Source organism: Aristolochia californica, unplaced genomic scaffold (assembly GCF_029961685.1).
Source record: "Aristolochia californica isolate CCGP_79_NKW_82.1479 unplaced genomic scaffold, dmAriCali1.0.hap1 SCAF_2, whole genome shotgun sequence".
In the NCBI taxonomy this organism is placed as follows: domain Eukaryota; kingdom Viridiplantae; phylum Streptophyta; class Magnoliopsida; order Piperales; family Aristolochiaceae; genus Aristolochia; species Aristolochia californica.
In genome coordinates, this window is record NW_027181881.1 from 47,714,506 (window position 1) to 47,731,314 (window position 16,809).

Here is a 16,809-nt window from a genome sequence, read left to right on the forward strand (position 1 = left end):
TTGTTGAATGTTGACCACTGACTTCTCACCATCTCAGTCGCAGATTGTTTATTTAATATTATTATAATGCTACCTGTAAGTTTTGAGGAAACGGAGGCTTACTGACTCTTCCTTTACTGGATTCTTCTGTCGATGGTTTAGTATTTTAAAGCTAGCTGTAAGTTTTGAGGAGACGGGTTTTTTTACAACCTCTTGCTTTACTGAATTCATGTGACGTTGATCAGATTAACGATTGAGTTCTTTGAAAAATCTTATTAAGAAGCGTCGATTTACATGACCCTTTCAAGACCTCTCTTCTCGTAAAGCTTGTAGCTTCTGGAGAGATGATGAAATGAAAGACGACGAACGCTTCTGAGATAAGATATGCCGCCGGCGGAAACAAATGTGAGTTCTTCAAACTAAGTCATTGGTCAAGTTGTGTGGGTTGAAGAAGCTATTAAAGAAAGTAAACTGTTTTTATCTAATTTGTTGTGTTTCATCTTCCAAAACTTTGGACTTTTGTAAGCAGTAAGTCATGATTTGTTTTATCGCCGGTAAGTGTTTTATCTCACAAAAGAGAGAATCAGACCAAGTCGGCTCGTTTCTAGAAACAAACACCTCATCAATCCTTGAAAATTGAAGGTTTTTTAATTCGATCTGTTTTTGCGGCTTCCAGAACCAGTACTGCTTCACCTTTCAGGCTTCTAGAACCGGCTTACTATCCCACTCCGACGAAGAAAAACCACACAAGTATCTTCCTCTGGTGTAAAACTGATGGACATCAGAGTATTGCTTCTTCTAAAGATGATCAAGAGGTCGGTGCCTCCCTCATCCTCATCCTTCACCCGTGGACATTTCCGCTAAATCTAAAACCACGCCATTTTCAACTTTCACTTTTTTTTTTTTTCTGGGTACGTATCGTGGAGAAGAAAGGAATTGGAACAGGAACTGGGTTTTTTGCTCGAAAGTCTTTCAGAGCCCTTGTCTGTTTCTTCTTGCATGATAAACTGATGTGGACGTATCCGTTCTGTTATCATGCATGGTCTGCACTGTTCGGCAAAGAAGACGAACGTCTCTCACGTTGATATGTTGGTAAAAACATCAAATCTATGGGGCGGGCGATCAAATAGGAAAATTAAAAAACCCTTCGCTGCATCAGTGGTCCATGTTGACGGTCAGCTTTTCTCCATGGCCCCCATGGCCGCTCTTGATCGACACGTTTCGACGAGTGGACTCGGGAATTCCTTACAGTCTAAGGAACATAATGAAGGGCATAATCAAACAGTAGCGACGAAAGTGGAGAGCAGCATCCGACTGCGTCTGGGTCAGCTAAGAAGACGACTCTGGTCTTCCCTGCGGATGGGCGACTGGTCCCTGACATTAATGAAGGTCCTAAGATCTGCCCACTGAGTTCCGTGCTTGTGACATGGGAAAGCTCTTTAAATCTTAATTTTTTTCAGTTTCAATCTTACAAGATATAACTCTTCTATAAGAAATTGAAAGCAATGGTAATCGTAAAAATAGAACATCAAATGGGCTAGTAAAAAATGGGCTAGTAAAAAAAAACATCAAATTATCCACGTACCTACATGTGAGGGTGAGTGTTAAAGGATAATCTCGTATACATTAGTGAGTATAAAGATTTTGTATTTATTAGTTGGCAGAAGAGGTTTCCTAAGTGGCACAAGAAGTTTTCATAAGGCCTTTGACCCAATTTAACAAGGGTTATCAACCTTAAACCAGACTTTTTAGTTCCTCTATAAGCCCATAATTTAAATTCAAAACTTACATTTGAAAGGAGGTACAACTATGGATTATAGTTAAATATAGTAATATATTTAATTTATTAATCAAGGGTATATGAATATTTAAGTATTAATTATGCATATAAATTTAATAATTGGGTTATTGTTATATTAATAAGGCTTTTCAGGTATTTTCACTTATTAAGAAAATGGTATTAGTGGATTTTGTTAAAGAAATATTTAAAAGAAATTATTTTGTCCTTTAGTGGATTTTATTGAAATAAAAATTCAGCTGATGTTTAAAATCTTATAGAGGGGTGTTGTAGACATTTTCCCATTTACTAACAACCACTCTATCACCAAGCTTTATTGAAATGAAAATTTCTTTTCACTTTGGACAACATCTAAAAAAACTTTTCTGATTGGTTGGAAATTTATATGCTAAGAAAAGTTAGAAATATTTTTCCAAGGATATACATTTCGAAGAAACCTTCCTATTAGTACCGTACTAGGATATTACATAAAATTTTTTAAAAATTTGCAAGGAAAATAAAATAGACATGTTAGTGCAAGGAGATAAATAAAAATTAATAATCAATCTCATACATTACCATACTTATTCAATAAAATAAAATATCAAAAATAAAATATTATAATATCTATTGTCAAATACTTATTCAAAAAATTTCAATATAGTTTTTCTTAACTGGAAAATCTTGTCTGAATAATTATATGATTTTTTTGGTAAAAAATTTAGTTAGAAAATTGTTTACGGCCATTTTTTGGAAAAGGGATTGAAGGGCCCAAGTGAACCGTTTACCACCGCATGAAAATCTGCTATAGTGTTCTTCTGCTAAATGAAGATTCCCGCAGAGAAGACAGAAAACAAGTGCAGAAAGCCAGCGTTTTTGCTGTGTAAACTCAACGGGCATTTTCATCGGTCAGGCACGGACTGTCAGACATTTCCACAAAGCAGAACAATCCCATTCTAGATTTCACATTTCTCTGATAGTTCCAGGAAGGAACTATCATGGTGGTTTCAGAATGTGCAATAAGGCCTATCATGGTGGAGCCTGGTCACACCTGGACAGGTAATTGGACTGAACCAAGAGTCCATCAGATTCCATCTATTTCCTCTCCAACAAAAGGTAATCGCAGAGAGCGTATAAGAAAGCACTCAATTAGTTACAAGTGAGGTTTAATCATTGTGTGTCATTTCTCTTCAGTTCATGGATTTATCCTTCACCTTTCAAATCATTTATATCAGTTACATGCTCCCCCCATTGCTCATTTTTCCATCTGCATTTCTGAGTTTTAGTTTCCATTTCCAAGCACCAAAGAGGCTTTCTCGTTTGAACTGCATCTCTAGTTTCCACATATACTTTTAGAACGCCATGATCTTATAGCAGTCAGTTTATCCGACTAGTTTTGGACTCGGATACATACATGAGAAAAGGCCACTAAAGTGAACATGGCTATCTGTCTAACATGTAAACTGTGGGAACTTAGTTTTACAGCTCAACTGAAATCCCTTGCTCACTTCCACGGAGTTCTCTGCTACTAATAGTAGTTGCATAAAATCATTTCAACATCACCATTGAGAAACCAATACAATGTTCCAAAAGCTACAGAAATTACTAATTTTGACACAGACCACGACATTGATATAGCTTAATAGCATGCAAAACTATATCCCACATGCCACTTCAAAGCTACTGATTCTTGTACCTCTTTTCAACTACTTCCAATTCTTGGATCTCCTTGTGATACTTACTAATTCGGTAGATGCACCTGTATAACAGATGAGATATTTATTAGATTAAAAACTTGCCCAGCTTTTTTATATTTGAAGCAACAGCATTAAGAGGAGATGGGCACCTACCAATAGAGAAGGCATGATACCGCACAGAGTACAACATTCCTCTGAGCTTTGTATATCTGCAGGCATCAAGTTGATTAAAACATCATTACTCACTAGGTCAATGCTGTCTTATTTTCCTAAACAATATGAAGAACATGAGGTAACCTTATGAAGATCTTGTTTGGGTTATCAGAGGTTTCTTAAGCAATAAGAATGCTTCGAATCTATGTAATTTGATGCCAATCTATAGGTTCAAATGTTCTTAAGTCGAAATATAAATCAACCAACATCAACTCAATGCTATCGTCATGAAAACCGAAAAACTCTAGAAACTTTGCACTCCCAATTTCAAACTGCACCACAAAGTTCTGCCATACCTAGTCCACCCACTCACTTGAATGATAGAGAAGAGAAATGAGTTATAATAAAACCCCACAGGGGAAGCTTGAAGCCTTTAGATTCCCTCCAAAAAAGAAGGGATGTAGCCATTCCGATTCCTTCAATTAGAAAAAACAGAAACCCAGAGAGTACCTAAAGGCCCTTTTTCACAAGCAGTAGCCACTTAAAGCTAGTTAGACAAAGACTTGAGCATGCACGATGGACATCCAACTGCAAAACTCTCTAAGTTCCCTCCACTGATGGCTTCATCCTGAACACTCGCCAACAAGGACAATTAACCACCTATGCAGCCTTGCCATCTCATGTAAAATGCAAGACATGATTTCACATGAATCCTTTATTTCCTCAGCATTAAACCTTGTGTGCACACATTTTCCAGTTATACCTCAGACAGCTCAAACAGAAAAGATAATGGCTGATAGCTAGGAATAATACCCACAACCATGATTTGTATTGGCAGGCTACTCCGATTGAAACAAGCTATACTCATGAAAAATAGTTGTAATAAGTACAAGTTGTCACCTGCAAAACAATCTAAAATCAAATTGCCCAACAGAAACTTATCTTTTGTGGCTATTTTGATGAGCACTACACCAAATACTCACTGATGTTCTGTAGAAAATAATTTCAGCACAAGTTGATTAGCTTTTTCTGCTCCTTAGCTAATGGTTAGTTGGACTTCAGAAAATTAGAACCCTATGTTCTACTGTACTGCACAAATGAACTTCCAAAAGTTCGGATAAGGTGGTTACCGTCACATGATGACTGGCAAAATACCGTCACAGTAAAACTACAAGATCATCCATGGTAACCTGTCTAATAGGAGCAAATGATTTATTCTCCTATTGACAAGAGAATCAAATACTTCTATTGCAAATGAAAGTTCAATAATCAATGAGGAATTATATAAATATTTGAAAAATACATAATCTTTGAGAACCAATTTTATTTTAATGGATTCATATATATTAAAATACTTCAATAACAATTTAATTTTAATTCTTAATTTATTTATATGTATTTTTTATTTTTTTTCCCATGCATAACACGGGTTTTCCACTAGTGTGGTATTTGTCAGAAGGTGCTCTGGTCTTACCGTCTCACATTAAAATAAAAGCAGGCAATGACAGAGGGCCTCAAAAACTCTAAAATATGCAACAACTATTTTATATAAATTAAGATAAGGAAAAACTATACACAAGCATGAAACAATATGTGTGAAGCAATCTCCATTATGTCCACAAAGGTTGTGTGTCTAGGTATGATAATCATAAAAGCTGACTACCTTCCACTTGCATGAAGAAGCTTGCCATTGACAAACAACACATAGGCCTACGTAAGCACAGGCATAATTTTTGTTATTCAGCAAAGGTTAATCATAGAAGTTTGCAGTTCTCAACAACCAAATAAGGGTCTTCATTTTCTTGCTGCCTTCACAACTCCAGAGAAAGCCACTAGCGTCCACTCTTCTCTTCTGAGGATGCTACTGAAATTAATTATCACCTTTATAAGAAAATTTGAATCCCACTAGTTGCTTAAAAATCTGCAGGTTCGCTTCTTTAACCCATAGATCGAGTTATGAACAGATTGACATATACTTAACAGATTTACATCTCGTATGAGGGTTGTCTGCTTCTACCTGATAACCTATTTAACCAAAACCAGCGTATACGGACTATGATCATAATACTACACAACCAGAGGAAAAGATGACCTCAAATTCTAAACCTAACAGCGTTCATATTTCCTTCCAAAGCCGACTACATCGTCCCATTTGGCTTTCTAAACCAATCACTTCAGATGACTCTTTATCGCCAAGCTGTCTCCTTGGGAGCAGTTTATCTAGGCCAGTGAATTTCGTCAGGCAGCACACCCATGTCTCTAATAACTAATTTTTGACAAATTCAACGTAATAACGGAATGTTGATGAAGAAAATACAATAAAAGTTACATTAAGCCGGTGAATGATAAACGCATGATGCTATAAATACAAGATTCAACATGTATTTGACAAAAAATAAACATTAATTCTTCAATTATTCCCCATAAATAACATGCTCGAAACTCAAAATTAACAACTTACAGATTTTTCATATCGGTCCCTTTCCGCTGCGGTGCAGATCTCACCCGTACACATCAATCGATTCTCGTACTTCCAATAAATATCTGCAAAGGTTTCAACAAGCATAAGGGGGGGAAATCCAAGTAGAATGAAATGCATCCTGAGGTCCCCACAACCCTAAGACACGAGATCGAAGAGGGAGAGAGCGAGTTAATACCCATAATCTGAAATCCAGCAAAGGGCACGATACTGAGCATCGGTCGGAGTATCAATGAAAACAGTGAGACGATTTTCGACTTAAGAAGCTTTGGCAAGGGAATTGTAAGGATGAGAGCGATCACTGCTTCCGCGGCCACGATATAGGTTAATATCAACCACTGCAATGCCATCTCTTCTAGCTTCTGTTACAATACGCTCCGCTCTCCTTCCCTTGGTGCCGTTCTTCTTTCTCTCTTCGAGTCTGCTACTGCTCAGCAATTCTTCTATTAACGAAGGCCGCGACGGCAAATGTAACTACTGCCCCGCGTGTAATATTATTGCTTCTTGTCACACTCGGGTGATCGTGCGCGTTGATTAAGTACTCCAGGGCCGAGGCCCCACTTTTACAGCGCCCCGTGCGCGTAGAACAATCGGCGTCGCTCTTGGAACGGAAGTCCAGATCGCGTAGAGCCGAAGGAAAGAATGCTTTCTTTCTTGTTAGTGAGGGTGTCCACGGTTCGGGTCGGCGAGAGGTTTCTCAAAACCCGAACTTGAACAAAATTCCCGAACCCGACTTTCATCCAAAAAAAAACCTAAATTATGGAGTTGAAATGGAAATTGATCAAATTACGCATATAAAAATAGGCCAATTAATTATTTTTTTAATGTAAGTCTACACAAATGTAATACTAATCACCTGTAAACAAAGACAATTTTGTCATATTATCACTAATTAGAGTTAATTAATAAAATTTAACAAAATGATTTTACGATGTAGAGGCATGTAAGCATTTACACTATTGAAAGTGTTATGTCGGTAGGTTAAATCCCAAGCCTTATTTGTAATAGATTCACTGGGAAAATCTCTAAAAAAAAATAGAAAAAAAAATGCAATTTCATAAACTGGCAATCTTGCCATATTGGGTAGCTGAGGCAGCTTCTGCAAGACCATTTCCTGTTTCGCTATCTTATTCACGGTGTCCGGACGAGCTTAGGGCTTCTGGAAAGCGGTAAGAACTCTTCTCACTGTTTTGCTTCTCGAGGGATTTTGTTGCTTTGCTTCTGTTATATTATTTATAAAAGCTTCTTCCGGTGTCGCAATAGCTTCAAATGTGAAGTGGGGTAACTTTCGGTTTTGATATTGTTGCTGCTGTTTTTATGTACTCTAATCCTCATCAGCAAGTCAAGTACTTGTTGGGTAATTTACAGGAGGCGATGGTTGCTCGCCTCTTATGGAAGTATTTGAATGACAATCTTTTGGTGACAGACCCATGAAAGGGTTCTGGGTGCAAGGATGGAGGTGTTAGGTGACTGGCTGCACATCCACTTGTGTGATGATGATTTATTTCGTTTTCTGTAAATTTGCTGAGCATGTTTTTTATTCTTTGGTTTGTCAATAACGCCTGCTGTTGAATTGATGGTTGATCATGATAAAATGATCACTGTCAGTTGAAAGTGGTGGAATAAGGGGGAGTTTCCCTTCGCTCCTCTCTCCAAGATATTCAGTATCTTAATTGGCTGTTTGAGAGAAACTGGCAGCAATATAGCTTATTGTAACCGTGTTGTTATCAGCTGTTTTGTTTGTCCTCTATTCTCAATTTTATATTGGAGGAAATACATACCTGTTTTGCAGGTCAAATGTCTAAAGATGTTGAAGAGTTGGTCGTTGTCCTGGCTACAGCCGCAGTTGCTCTTGTTGTAATCTCTTTGTATCTTGATGGAAGACCGTCTCCACGGAGGTACTCTTTGAAGAGTGGAGCTCACATTAGGACGATGTTGCAAAAGAACCCCTTTTTTTTTAGACGTGTATATAGGATGAGCCCATGGGTTTTCAACAATTTATGCAAGATTTTAAGAAGCAAAGGCCTTCTGAGAGATACCCGAGACATTTCAGTTGAGGAGCAGCTGGCTATGTTCTTAATTGCAGTTGGCCAGGGTCAGCGCTATAGTGAGACTATGGAACGATTTGATCGTTCAGTTTGGACAGTCAGTACATACTTCAATAGGGTGTTGGATGCGGTACTTCAATTGAAAAACGATTTCATACGCCCACCCTCCACTAATGTTCCTTCTAAGATACTGGAGAGTGATAAATACCAACCATACTTCAAGGTAATCTGCACTTACTATGTTTTTGTGCTATTCATCTGTCATAACGCAAGAAAAGGTATGGTGCTCATATGAATAATGCATCCCTCAGGACTGTATTGGAGTTATAGATGGGACCTACATTAAAGCACATATTGTTGGTGATGATACATTAAGGTTTTGGAATAGGAAGTCTTTCCTTTCACAGAATGTGATGGCTGCATGTAACTTTGATATGGAGTTCACATACATCCTGGCCGGGTGGGAAGGTTCAGCAACTGATTTACGTGTTATAAAAGATGCACTGACTAGAGAAGATAAGCTTTTAGTGCCCAAAGGTAATCTGAAGTTCATTATGTATGACTTTGAGCCCCTTGTTACCAATCCTTCTCATCAATTCGTACTTTGCAGGAAAGTACTACCTAGTTGATGCTAGTTATACAAACTTGCCAGGATTTTTGGCCCCATATAACGGCACTCGGTGGTATTTGAATGAGTATGATAGCAGGTATCCACCACAGAATGAGAGAGAGTTGTTTAATTATCGACATTCATTATTATGGTCTACTGTTGAGCAAACATTCCGTGCATTGAAAAGGCGTTTTACAATACTGAATATGGCTCCTCCTTACCCATACGAAACGCAAGCAAAGTTAGTAGTTGCATGTTGTGTGCTGCATAATTACATTAGAATGGTTGATCCATCAGATGTATGGGATGAAACTTACCCGGTGGATGTTGTGGGCACTGATGGGGAAGTAGATATTGCCGACAATGGGTCTATGCATGAGCAATTGCACAAAGCTAGCATATTTCGTGACTCTTTAGCAAGCCAGATGGCAGAAGATGTATTAGTTGGACGAGTTGAGTTAGTATGACAGTGTTACCTATTCGTTTGTGGATGATTGTGTCTTATTTCTGGTTGTTGAATAATTCCTATCTTCTCTTCAGAATTGATTTCCTGTTATTTTGTTAATCTGAGGTAATTGAAGGATTCTTGTTTCCTGTGTTCAATGCGCCTAGAAAGCATACATGCTTGTCAATCCATTCACGAAACAACTTTTGAAGATAGCTTCCAAAGAATACTTGAAGGTGGGTTTTAGGGAAAAGGAAGCCAACTCAAAGATGCCTCAGTTTTTGGGAGTATGGCAATGGTAGTAAACTAATGGTAAAGTGGGAACAGTGAAGGTTGATTATTTTCTTGTTGTCGCAGTCTTTCCAATAGAGCGACGAACAAACAAAGAGAACAAGAAGATTAAATGGGAGTATGGATAAATTCTTGCAGGGTCCCAGGAAATAAAAAGTGCCTATTAAGTGACGATCTACAATTATCTTGAATAACTTTAATTTTCAATCTGGGTACAGAAGGCAAGGGTGACTACTGCTGGAAGAAGAGATTGAATCGCGTATGAGCCGCCTGGAAATCAATATGGTAGGAGAGTTCCCTTCCCAGCCATTCATGAAATAATTCTTTGTTCCTGAATCAAATACAAAGTACAATTAACCATTCTATTCGTCCTATCTTTATTTACCCTTATCTTAGAACATTCCCTAGTCTCCATAAAGCTGCACTTAAACACACCTTGAAGCCTTGCTATTTCTCTTGACGCAAAAATTTGAATTACTGGTTGATCACAAAATGAAATATATGAGTTTTTAGTTTTTACATTTTCACTTATGCTTTTGAGACGATACATCAGATCAAACAAGAACCAAACCTAATTGATCTTCAACTATGTCGCCCTGGGCAGTCATCATTCCCCTTTCCTGTGAGGCAAAATTTGAGTCGATGCCTGTTGACAACAGACCGAAAATAAATTTACAAGGATCACGAAGGAACTGTTTAGCAGCACCAAGAACCGAGTTCCTCAACAAGACATGGGTCGTTGTCGTCGCCAGCCTAGGTGGCCACACGGAATGAAGATAATTGCTGCCACAACAAAATAGAAGCTATTTCCTGTGTCTTCGTTTCACTTCAGCTCTCGGCCTCTTCTCGTCCTCCCATTCCCGTTCATACATCCTGGTTACATACATCAGAAATGGATGCCTCAGGAAGCCAACTAAAAGGAGCCAAAAAAAAGAGTTCAAGTGAATGACAAAAATACAAGCATTTCTTTTCTCAAAAAATGGACTTGATGCTTGAGGACATACTGATCGGTGTCACGACGAGGGATCTTCCCAGAAACTTCTTTCCCGTGCACCCTAAGTACAGGTTCATCCATGTAAGCTTGCCGCTGCACTATAGCCCCCTTTCTATCTCCTCTGTCCCTTCCCTCATAGGGTTGTTGTAAGATTCCCATTGCGAGAGAGGCAGATGGTGGTGCTACTGAATATTCACCACAGCCTTCTGCTGATGGTAAGTGCTCTTTTTTAAGTTTTCGCCTTTTCAATGCACTGCTATCCAAGTCCTCCTTTATAGTGCTTCCCTTTTCCCTGTCCCTCTCCTCAACCTGCAAAGAATCAATAGGAGAATGAATGTAGGATCAGGTAAAAGATGACAATAATGCTTCAGGGGCATTTTCTTTTAGCTAAAATGGCTCATCAACCAAATAACAGAAAGAAGAGTATATCCAGAAAGCATAGAAACCCCATGGCCACATAAAAAATCTAGCCAGTTAATAATGAATTTTTACTATTCAAGATGTCTTCAAAAGAAAGAAAAGTCACCTACTGGTTTATAAAAAGGTGGCTTACCCATCGAAGACCCCTTGCGGCACAAATAAGTAGAGTACAGAAAGGCTTTATTACCCGTCCTTTTTAAGGATCATGAAAGGCTAACGTAGTTAAAACAAATCAAATTAAAGTCATGCTAGCCCTATAAAAAGCATTATATACAGAAACGAAGGAAAATTCAAGGTAACAAAAATAGTAACCCTGGTGTTTAGAGGGGGCCATTATTACAGCCATTGGTAGGCATAATCTGATGCATCCAGGATACAGCCATTGCTAGGCATAATCTGGTCATTATTACAGCCATTAGAGGGGGCCATTATTACCCTGCTCTTCCAGAATAGACCACCAACAAGTGGGTCGTTAAAAAAAAAGGTTGACACAGGATTTTTCTAAGGGTATCCTTTCTTAAGTTGGTTCAAGAAGAATAAGAAGAAGAATAAGAAGAAGAAGAAGAAGAAGACGAATTAGGTACAAAAATAAGAAGGCGCAGGTGTATGTGCAGTAAATCTAGGAAACAAAAAAATCAGTAACGAATATGTAAGTACTCACATTAAAGAATAGATATAGGTAAAAGTAAGGAGGAGAATCATCTTGACATCTTTCAAATAGATCCAGTGCAGAGTAAGAAGAGTGTGCCAGTGGCAGAAATAGAATAGAGATGAAGAAAACATGACACAAATAGTGGCAAAAGACGAAGAAGGCCAAACTGGTGAGAAAACTAGCAAACTGATAGAGCAATATACAGAACTCATAAGGTCACACACAACATAGTACAGAAGAGGCTACGACAATGATAACAAAAACTAACCATTTGCAATTATCACAAAACCATACAGGAGAAGTGTGATATGTTAAATGCATTTAAATCTTCTACATTCTAAAAAAAATGTTTAGTTTTTTAAGTTTAATATATACGCAAAAATTTAACCACTTCGGTCAGTATTTAAGGGCTCCATATGATAAACTTGTTTTTGGACTTATAAGCAGTGCTTACTAAGCAGGTTTGGCAAATATGCCGAAAATACAGGTTCAACAAAATTAAAGCAAAGTGGCTCAGTGCATGTCCTTGTTCATAGGAAGTAGACACCCTTGTACAGACAGGACAGGAACAGTCTAGGACATAAAATGTTGAGGACAGGAACTGATTATATCAGGTTCAGAAAACCAGCACATTGTCAAACCTACGAAGGACACACCAATTAGTTTCCAGCATAGCAAGTACAAAAATCCAGTAAAACGTAGAGACTTCATAAAGTTGCATGCCACATCAACTGTTTAGCTGATACAGAAACAATGACAAGCTTCAGCAGATATGTTCTGAAAAGTACCTTCACTGACAAACTGTCACGCTCGTCCCTCTTTCTCTCTCGAAAGTCATCCTCTCTCCTACGTTTGGAGTCATCCTGTGAGAGCATCAAATTCTCCTCTGACCTTCTCCGTTCCTTGTCTTCCTGTCATGGAGATAGACGCTGCATGTGTCTGTTGGTCCCTACCCTTCTATCAGTTTCTTCATCTCTTCTGCTAACATTGACAGAATGTGGCACAACATTGGGAGGTATCGGTGGTGGAGGTGGCAAACTTTGCCCATGAAATCGATCATCAAAATGTGATCTTTCAACTGAAGTTTCGGTATACCGAACTTTTGCTCTATGATCATCTTTATTCCGGTCCTCCTTATGCCTGTCAACATTCCTTTCAGGCCCTTTATCCTGCCCTCTCTCCATGGAGCGTTCTCTTCCATGTCTCTCTATTGACCGATCTCTTGACCTCTCATGCTCTCTGTCATATCTTTCATTTACTTTATCTTTAGACCTTTCCAATGCTGGTCTATTAGGATTTTGATCATTACTTCCAGATTTGTCAGTATCTGCAAAATGAGGTTTTTCAATTAGCCGTGAATCCAGAACTCTCTCTCTGTCTCCAACATCTTTCATTTCTGTATCCCCTTTTCTACTTTTGCTAACCCTATCTTGTTCCAGGGTGGGACTACCCCTCTTCTGTTGCCTTTCTGCAGCTTTTGGAGCAAAGGAATCATCTAGAGGAGGTTGGATAGGTCTAGATGAGTGATCAAAAGCATCTCTTACAGCAGAAATCCTTGATTCAGTTATCTTAGCCAAAGATTTGATCAAACCAGAGATACTTCCACTATTTGTAGGGGTAACAGAAGTGTTGGTTATTCCACCTTGCATACCTTCCAAGATCTCTCGGTCACCAGTGGAAGCACTAAGCCCCCCTGTACTTCTGCCAACAGATTTTCCAGATTTAAAGTCATCCTTAGACTGCTCCTGCTTTGGCTGTTTATGAAGAGAAACTGCCTGATTAGCACGTTTGACCTGAGGCTTTGGCTGCTGAATGAGGAGAAACAAACTCAGGTATAAAAGAAATAAATGAAGCAGGGTTCCATGAAAAAATATTCACCGTTTAATTTAAGAACGCAAACACACCATGTTGCATCCCAAATGCAACACACCAAGAAAAACACATGGCAATTCTTTTAAGTAAAATAATACGCATCTCTATGAAAATGCACACACATAATGAAACATGTTCAAAACTTTCTTATACATCATAAAAAGGACTAATAAAGAGTTTATTATATTAATTTCACGATGAAATAAAATGGACGAAGATGCAAATTTAGTACTGCGATCCAACAAAAAGTCACAACTATCATTAATTAATCAAACAGAAAGCAAATTAATATTTCTCTTGGAAAGGGGTTATTTAATACTAATTCAAATGCATAAAAGATGACGTAATGCTTTCTTAACTACAACACAAAAAAAGAAAAAGCCAGCTATTTATAATCATAAAAAACAATGACATCATGATATCATAACTAAAAACTAGTGTACAAAAGAAATGAAAGGTCATATTTACAAAAAGAAATTAGAAAGAGGTCTTAATGAGTAATTTATATCCAGAGCGACATCATCCTTGGTTTCTTGCAAATAAGAAATAATGCTTTTCTTATGTTATCACAAATGACTTCCTAGGCTGATAGTATTGTTTTACTAAAAGTTATTTCACATTTACAAGTATAAATCACTTGATATGAGATGATGTTGTTGTTCACCTAAACTTGACTTCCACCATTCCGCATCTTACCACAATTTATCAGTATAAAATAATTAAGTAGCACATGATGGCTATACATGCCAAAATGACATGGTATATGTGATGATAGACTTAAACAAGATCAACAAACAGCACTATTTCACAAAAAAAAAAAAAAAAAAAAAAAAAAGATATACAAAAGTTGGAACAAGAAAATGATCTGTAAAAATGAAAAAGTATGCCTGTCAACACCCCTGACATAGTTTAACAATCCTCTGATGTTTACTTTTTTAGAATAGGTCCTCCGCTATTTATGATGTGCAGAACATATGTAAACACTAAATAGCTATGCATATTGACCAAATTAGCAGAAAAAAAATCAACAAGAGACACCGATAATAGCCCATCTCATAATGGAAAAAACAAGCAAAAGGAAATCATGAGGAAAAGAGAGAGACAGTCCTCTTGATCCTGCTGTTTCAGGCAAATCCTGGTTTTTTGTTCCAATGGCAATGCAAATCAGAACCAAGACAGCCCAAAAAACAATTTTTTTAATGAAAACAGCAAGAATAAGAATTTAATGAAAATCATGACAACAACTCAAGGCTCACCTCAGATTCCTCAGACATCTTAGGGTTGACCTTGGTCAAATTTTCATCGGTTGCTCCTTTAGCTGGAAGCATAACTGATTGAACATCACCTCCATTGGTTAATGTTTCACTTCTTGTTTTCCCTAGTCTGGAATCAGGTTTCAGGGCACTGCTTTCAGACCTATCTAACCTCACACCCACAGCTTTTGAACGGGGTACTCCACTAGCTGATTCTGATTGGGATGCCTGACTCTTGAGGCCCACATTCTCACCAGCAGGAAGGCTGATAGAAGAACCATTTGGCATTGAAACCATTTTTGCAGGTGATGCTCCAGGCTTCAAATCAACCTGCCCCATGCAAAATTCATCTTCGGACACCCAAGAGCTCTGCAAGTCAAAGTAAATATAAGCGTGGTTTTATAATCATGCATGCACACTTTCTCAGCATGTCAAACACCATTGCTTTCAACATTATTTTGTTTTTAAATGGAAAAGTTTTGATATACAAAAGAAGCAGACAAAAGATAGCTCCCACGTTACCGCATCAATTGTCAATGAAGTTGTAAAAATTTAGAAGTAAAACATGTAATTGCCTGTTTTAGGTGCATGGGGTAACCATCAGGAGTCAAAATTCCCAGACCAGTTGAACCTTAAACATCATGCTTGGGATCAACCTGCAGCAGGGGAGCCCTGTGGTAACCAAGCATGTCAACAAAGCGAAATTATTCCAGAACTCCAAAGCCTTCTTTGTGGAATAGCCTCTTTCATGAAACTCTTTCTACAATTTACTTTTTTTTTTTTTTGAGAGGGGCGTGGCACGATTCGAACTCGCAACCTGACACACCTGATGTAAAGAGAATACCACTAGACCGAACGGCTTTACGTCTTTCTACAATTTACTTTAACGTAGGTGCATTGAAGTTATCAATTATCTCTTCGAATTTTGACATAAAGAACTTGCATGATAATCTCTATAAAATGGAGAGGCAATTCACAATAAAAATGCCAAGTCTTGGGAAGACTTTATCATACAAGTCTATGGCTGGTTACCCTGAAATTGCATTAGAATTCTGCGTCTTGTTTAGCATATACCAGATTAAATGCTTGCAGAAAAATGTCGATTAGTTAATGCCAAAAAATTTCAGCAATTTTTTTTCATTTTTATTTTTTATTTTTATTTTTTTGAGAAAGTTCTAACAACTTTTAAACACAAATATACAAACAATTCACAAACTTCATATCAATTTAGAAAGAAACTAACCATGCAAACAAAAACCAGAAAAAGGAGCTAACATAAAAGTTTCTTTTCATGAGTTTTTTTTCTTTTTTGTTTTTTTGAGAAAATGGCGATAGCTTTTATTCATGAGGAATTAAAATAGAACACATGGTACAAGGGGAAATGGACCCAAATTACAGAGAAAGCGTGCTTCCAATGGTAAGAAGTGCTCGGGAAAAGAAGCTCTAAGGAAACCCCCTACTTGCCTAATTGATCCGACAAACAGTTGGCCTGAAGAAATGTGCTTGAAGACTAGTTTGAGAGGTAACAATATCTAATAATTCATGATAAAAGTTGCCTAGGCAATGATTCCTTGTAATCCAAGATATAACATTTTCTAAGTCACCTTCGACTAGCAGAGGGGAAGACACTTTTTGAAGAAAAAGCTTTAGTCCAGTTAAGGCTTGCATTTCATGAGTAATAATATGAGCCAACATAATCACATTTCACCTAATGTTGTTAAAACCAGACCGGCCATCGACCTAGTAAAGTGGCCAGGTCCAGTTCACCCATAAAAAGAGGCAGTTGAACCAAGTGATGTAATAGGAGATGTTATTTATTTATAGAAAGGATGCTTTCATTGAAAAGCCCAAAGGCAAAAAATCCAAAATACCAAAAAGAGGGTCTCTAACAATGAGTGATTGAAAAGAACCCCCCCCCCCCCCCCCCCCCCCCCCCCCCCCCCCAACAAGGGCATCAACAATACAATTAGCAGATCCATGGATGTGAGTCCAATTACAAACAATGCCAAGAGAAAAGTCTTGAACTTCAAAGAAGGTAGACCAATGCCGCCAAGGAGATTGTTTAGAGCCCTAGCACCAAGAAATGACAATACTTGAGTCACCTTCAACATGAAGCCACCCATGAAACTTGCTCCGAAA

The 16,809-nt window shown here is 37.9% G+C and overlaps 3 protein-coding genes across 5 annotated transcripts in view; 1 reads left to right on the plus strand and 2 right to left on the minus strand.

The window, feature by feature from the left end:
- Nucleotides 1-3,124: 3,124 nt before the first annotated feature.
- LOC137956156 (uncharacterized) lies at nucleotides 3,125-6,552 on the minus strand. The gene is made up of 4 exons (XM_068803519.1): nucleotides 6,264-6,552; nucleotides 6,068-6,150; nucleotides 3,607-3,662; nucleotides 3,125-3,515 (listed from the first exon to the last, which is right to left on the minus strand). Exons 1-4 carry the CDS (start codon nucleotides 6,433-6,435, stop codon nucleotides 3,437-3,439), a joined length of 390 nt encoding a protein of 129 aa, XP_068659620.1. The 5' UTR covers nucleotides 6,436-6,552; the 3' UTR covers nucleotides 3,125-3,436.
- Nucleotides 6,553-7,113: 561 nt separating this feature from the next.
- Nucleotides 7,114-9,336, plus strand: LOC137956637 (uncharacterized). 2 transcript variants are annotated; one of them, XM_068804202.1, is made up of 4 exons: nucleotides 7,114-7,254; nucleotides 7,878-8,356; nucleotides 8,445-8,670; nucleotides 8,744-9,336. In XM_068804202.1, exons 2-4 carry the CDS (start codon nucleotides 7,883-7,885, stop codon nucleotides 9,208-9,210), a joined length of 1,167 nt encoding a protein of 388 aa, XP_068660303.1. In that variant the 5' UTR covers nucleotides 7,114-7,254; nucleotides 7,878-7,882; the 3' UTR covers nucleotides 9,211-9,336. The 2 variants fall into 2 exon arrangements, with proteins under 2 accessions (XP_068660303.1, XP_068660302.1); XM_068804201.1 differs by lacking the exon at nucleotides 7,114-7,254 and adding an exon at nucleotides 7,287-7,551.
- A 581-nt stretch (nucleotides 9,337-9,917) lies between these two features.
- LOC137956890 (THO complex subunit 2-like) overlaps nucleotides 9,918-16,809 on the minus strand; it is a 54,916-nt gene continuing 48,024 nt past the window's right edge. Inside the window, exons 28-31 of one of the 2 annotated variants that reach the window (XM_068804551.1) lie at nucleotides 14,674-15,039; nucleotides 12,334-13,353; nucleotides 10,484-10,782; nucleotides 9,918-10,352 (exon numbers count right to left, since the gene is read on the minus strand). In XM_068804551.1, the coding sequence (XP_068660652.1) occupies nucleotides 12,460-13,353; nucleotides 14,674-15,039 (1,260 nt within the window). In that variant the 3' untranslated portion in view covers nucleotides 9,918-10,352; nucleotides 10,484-10,782; nucleotides 12,334-12,459. Of the gene's footprint in view, nucleotides 10,353-10,483; nucleotides 10,783-12,333; nucleotides 13,354-14,673; nucleotides 15,040-16,809 lie in introns of those variants that run through there. The other variant, XM_068804552.1, reaches the window with a different exon arrangement.

Bases quoted from the DNA above. Each gene is read 5' to 3' on its own strand.
- LOC137956156 (XM_068803519.1), bottom strand. From the start codon at position 6,435: ATGGCATTGCAGTGGTTGATATTAACCTATATCGTGGCCGCGGAAGCA. The intron at 3,663-6,067 runs GTAAGTTGTTAA...TGATGCCTGCAG, and splicing joins GGGACCGATATGAAAAATCT to ATATACAAAGCTCAGAGGAA. The intron at 3,516-3,606 runs GTAGGTGCCCAT...TCTGTTATACAG, and splicing joins GTATCATGCCTTCTCTATTG to GTGCATCTACCGAATTAGTA.
- LOC137956637 (XM_068804201.1), top strand. The intron at 8,357-8,444 runs GTAATCTGCACT...TGCATCCCTCAG, and splicing joins AATACCAACCATACTTCAAG to GACTGTATTGGAGTTATAGA. The intron at 8,671-8,743 runs GTAATCTGAAGT...CGTACTTTGCAG, and splicing joins TAAGCTTTTAGTGCCCAAAG to GAAAGTACTACCTAGTTGAT.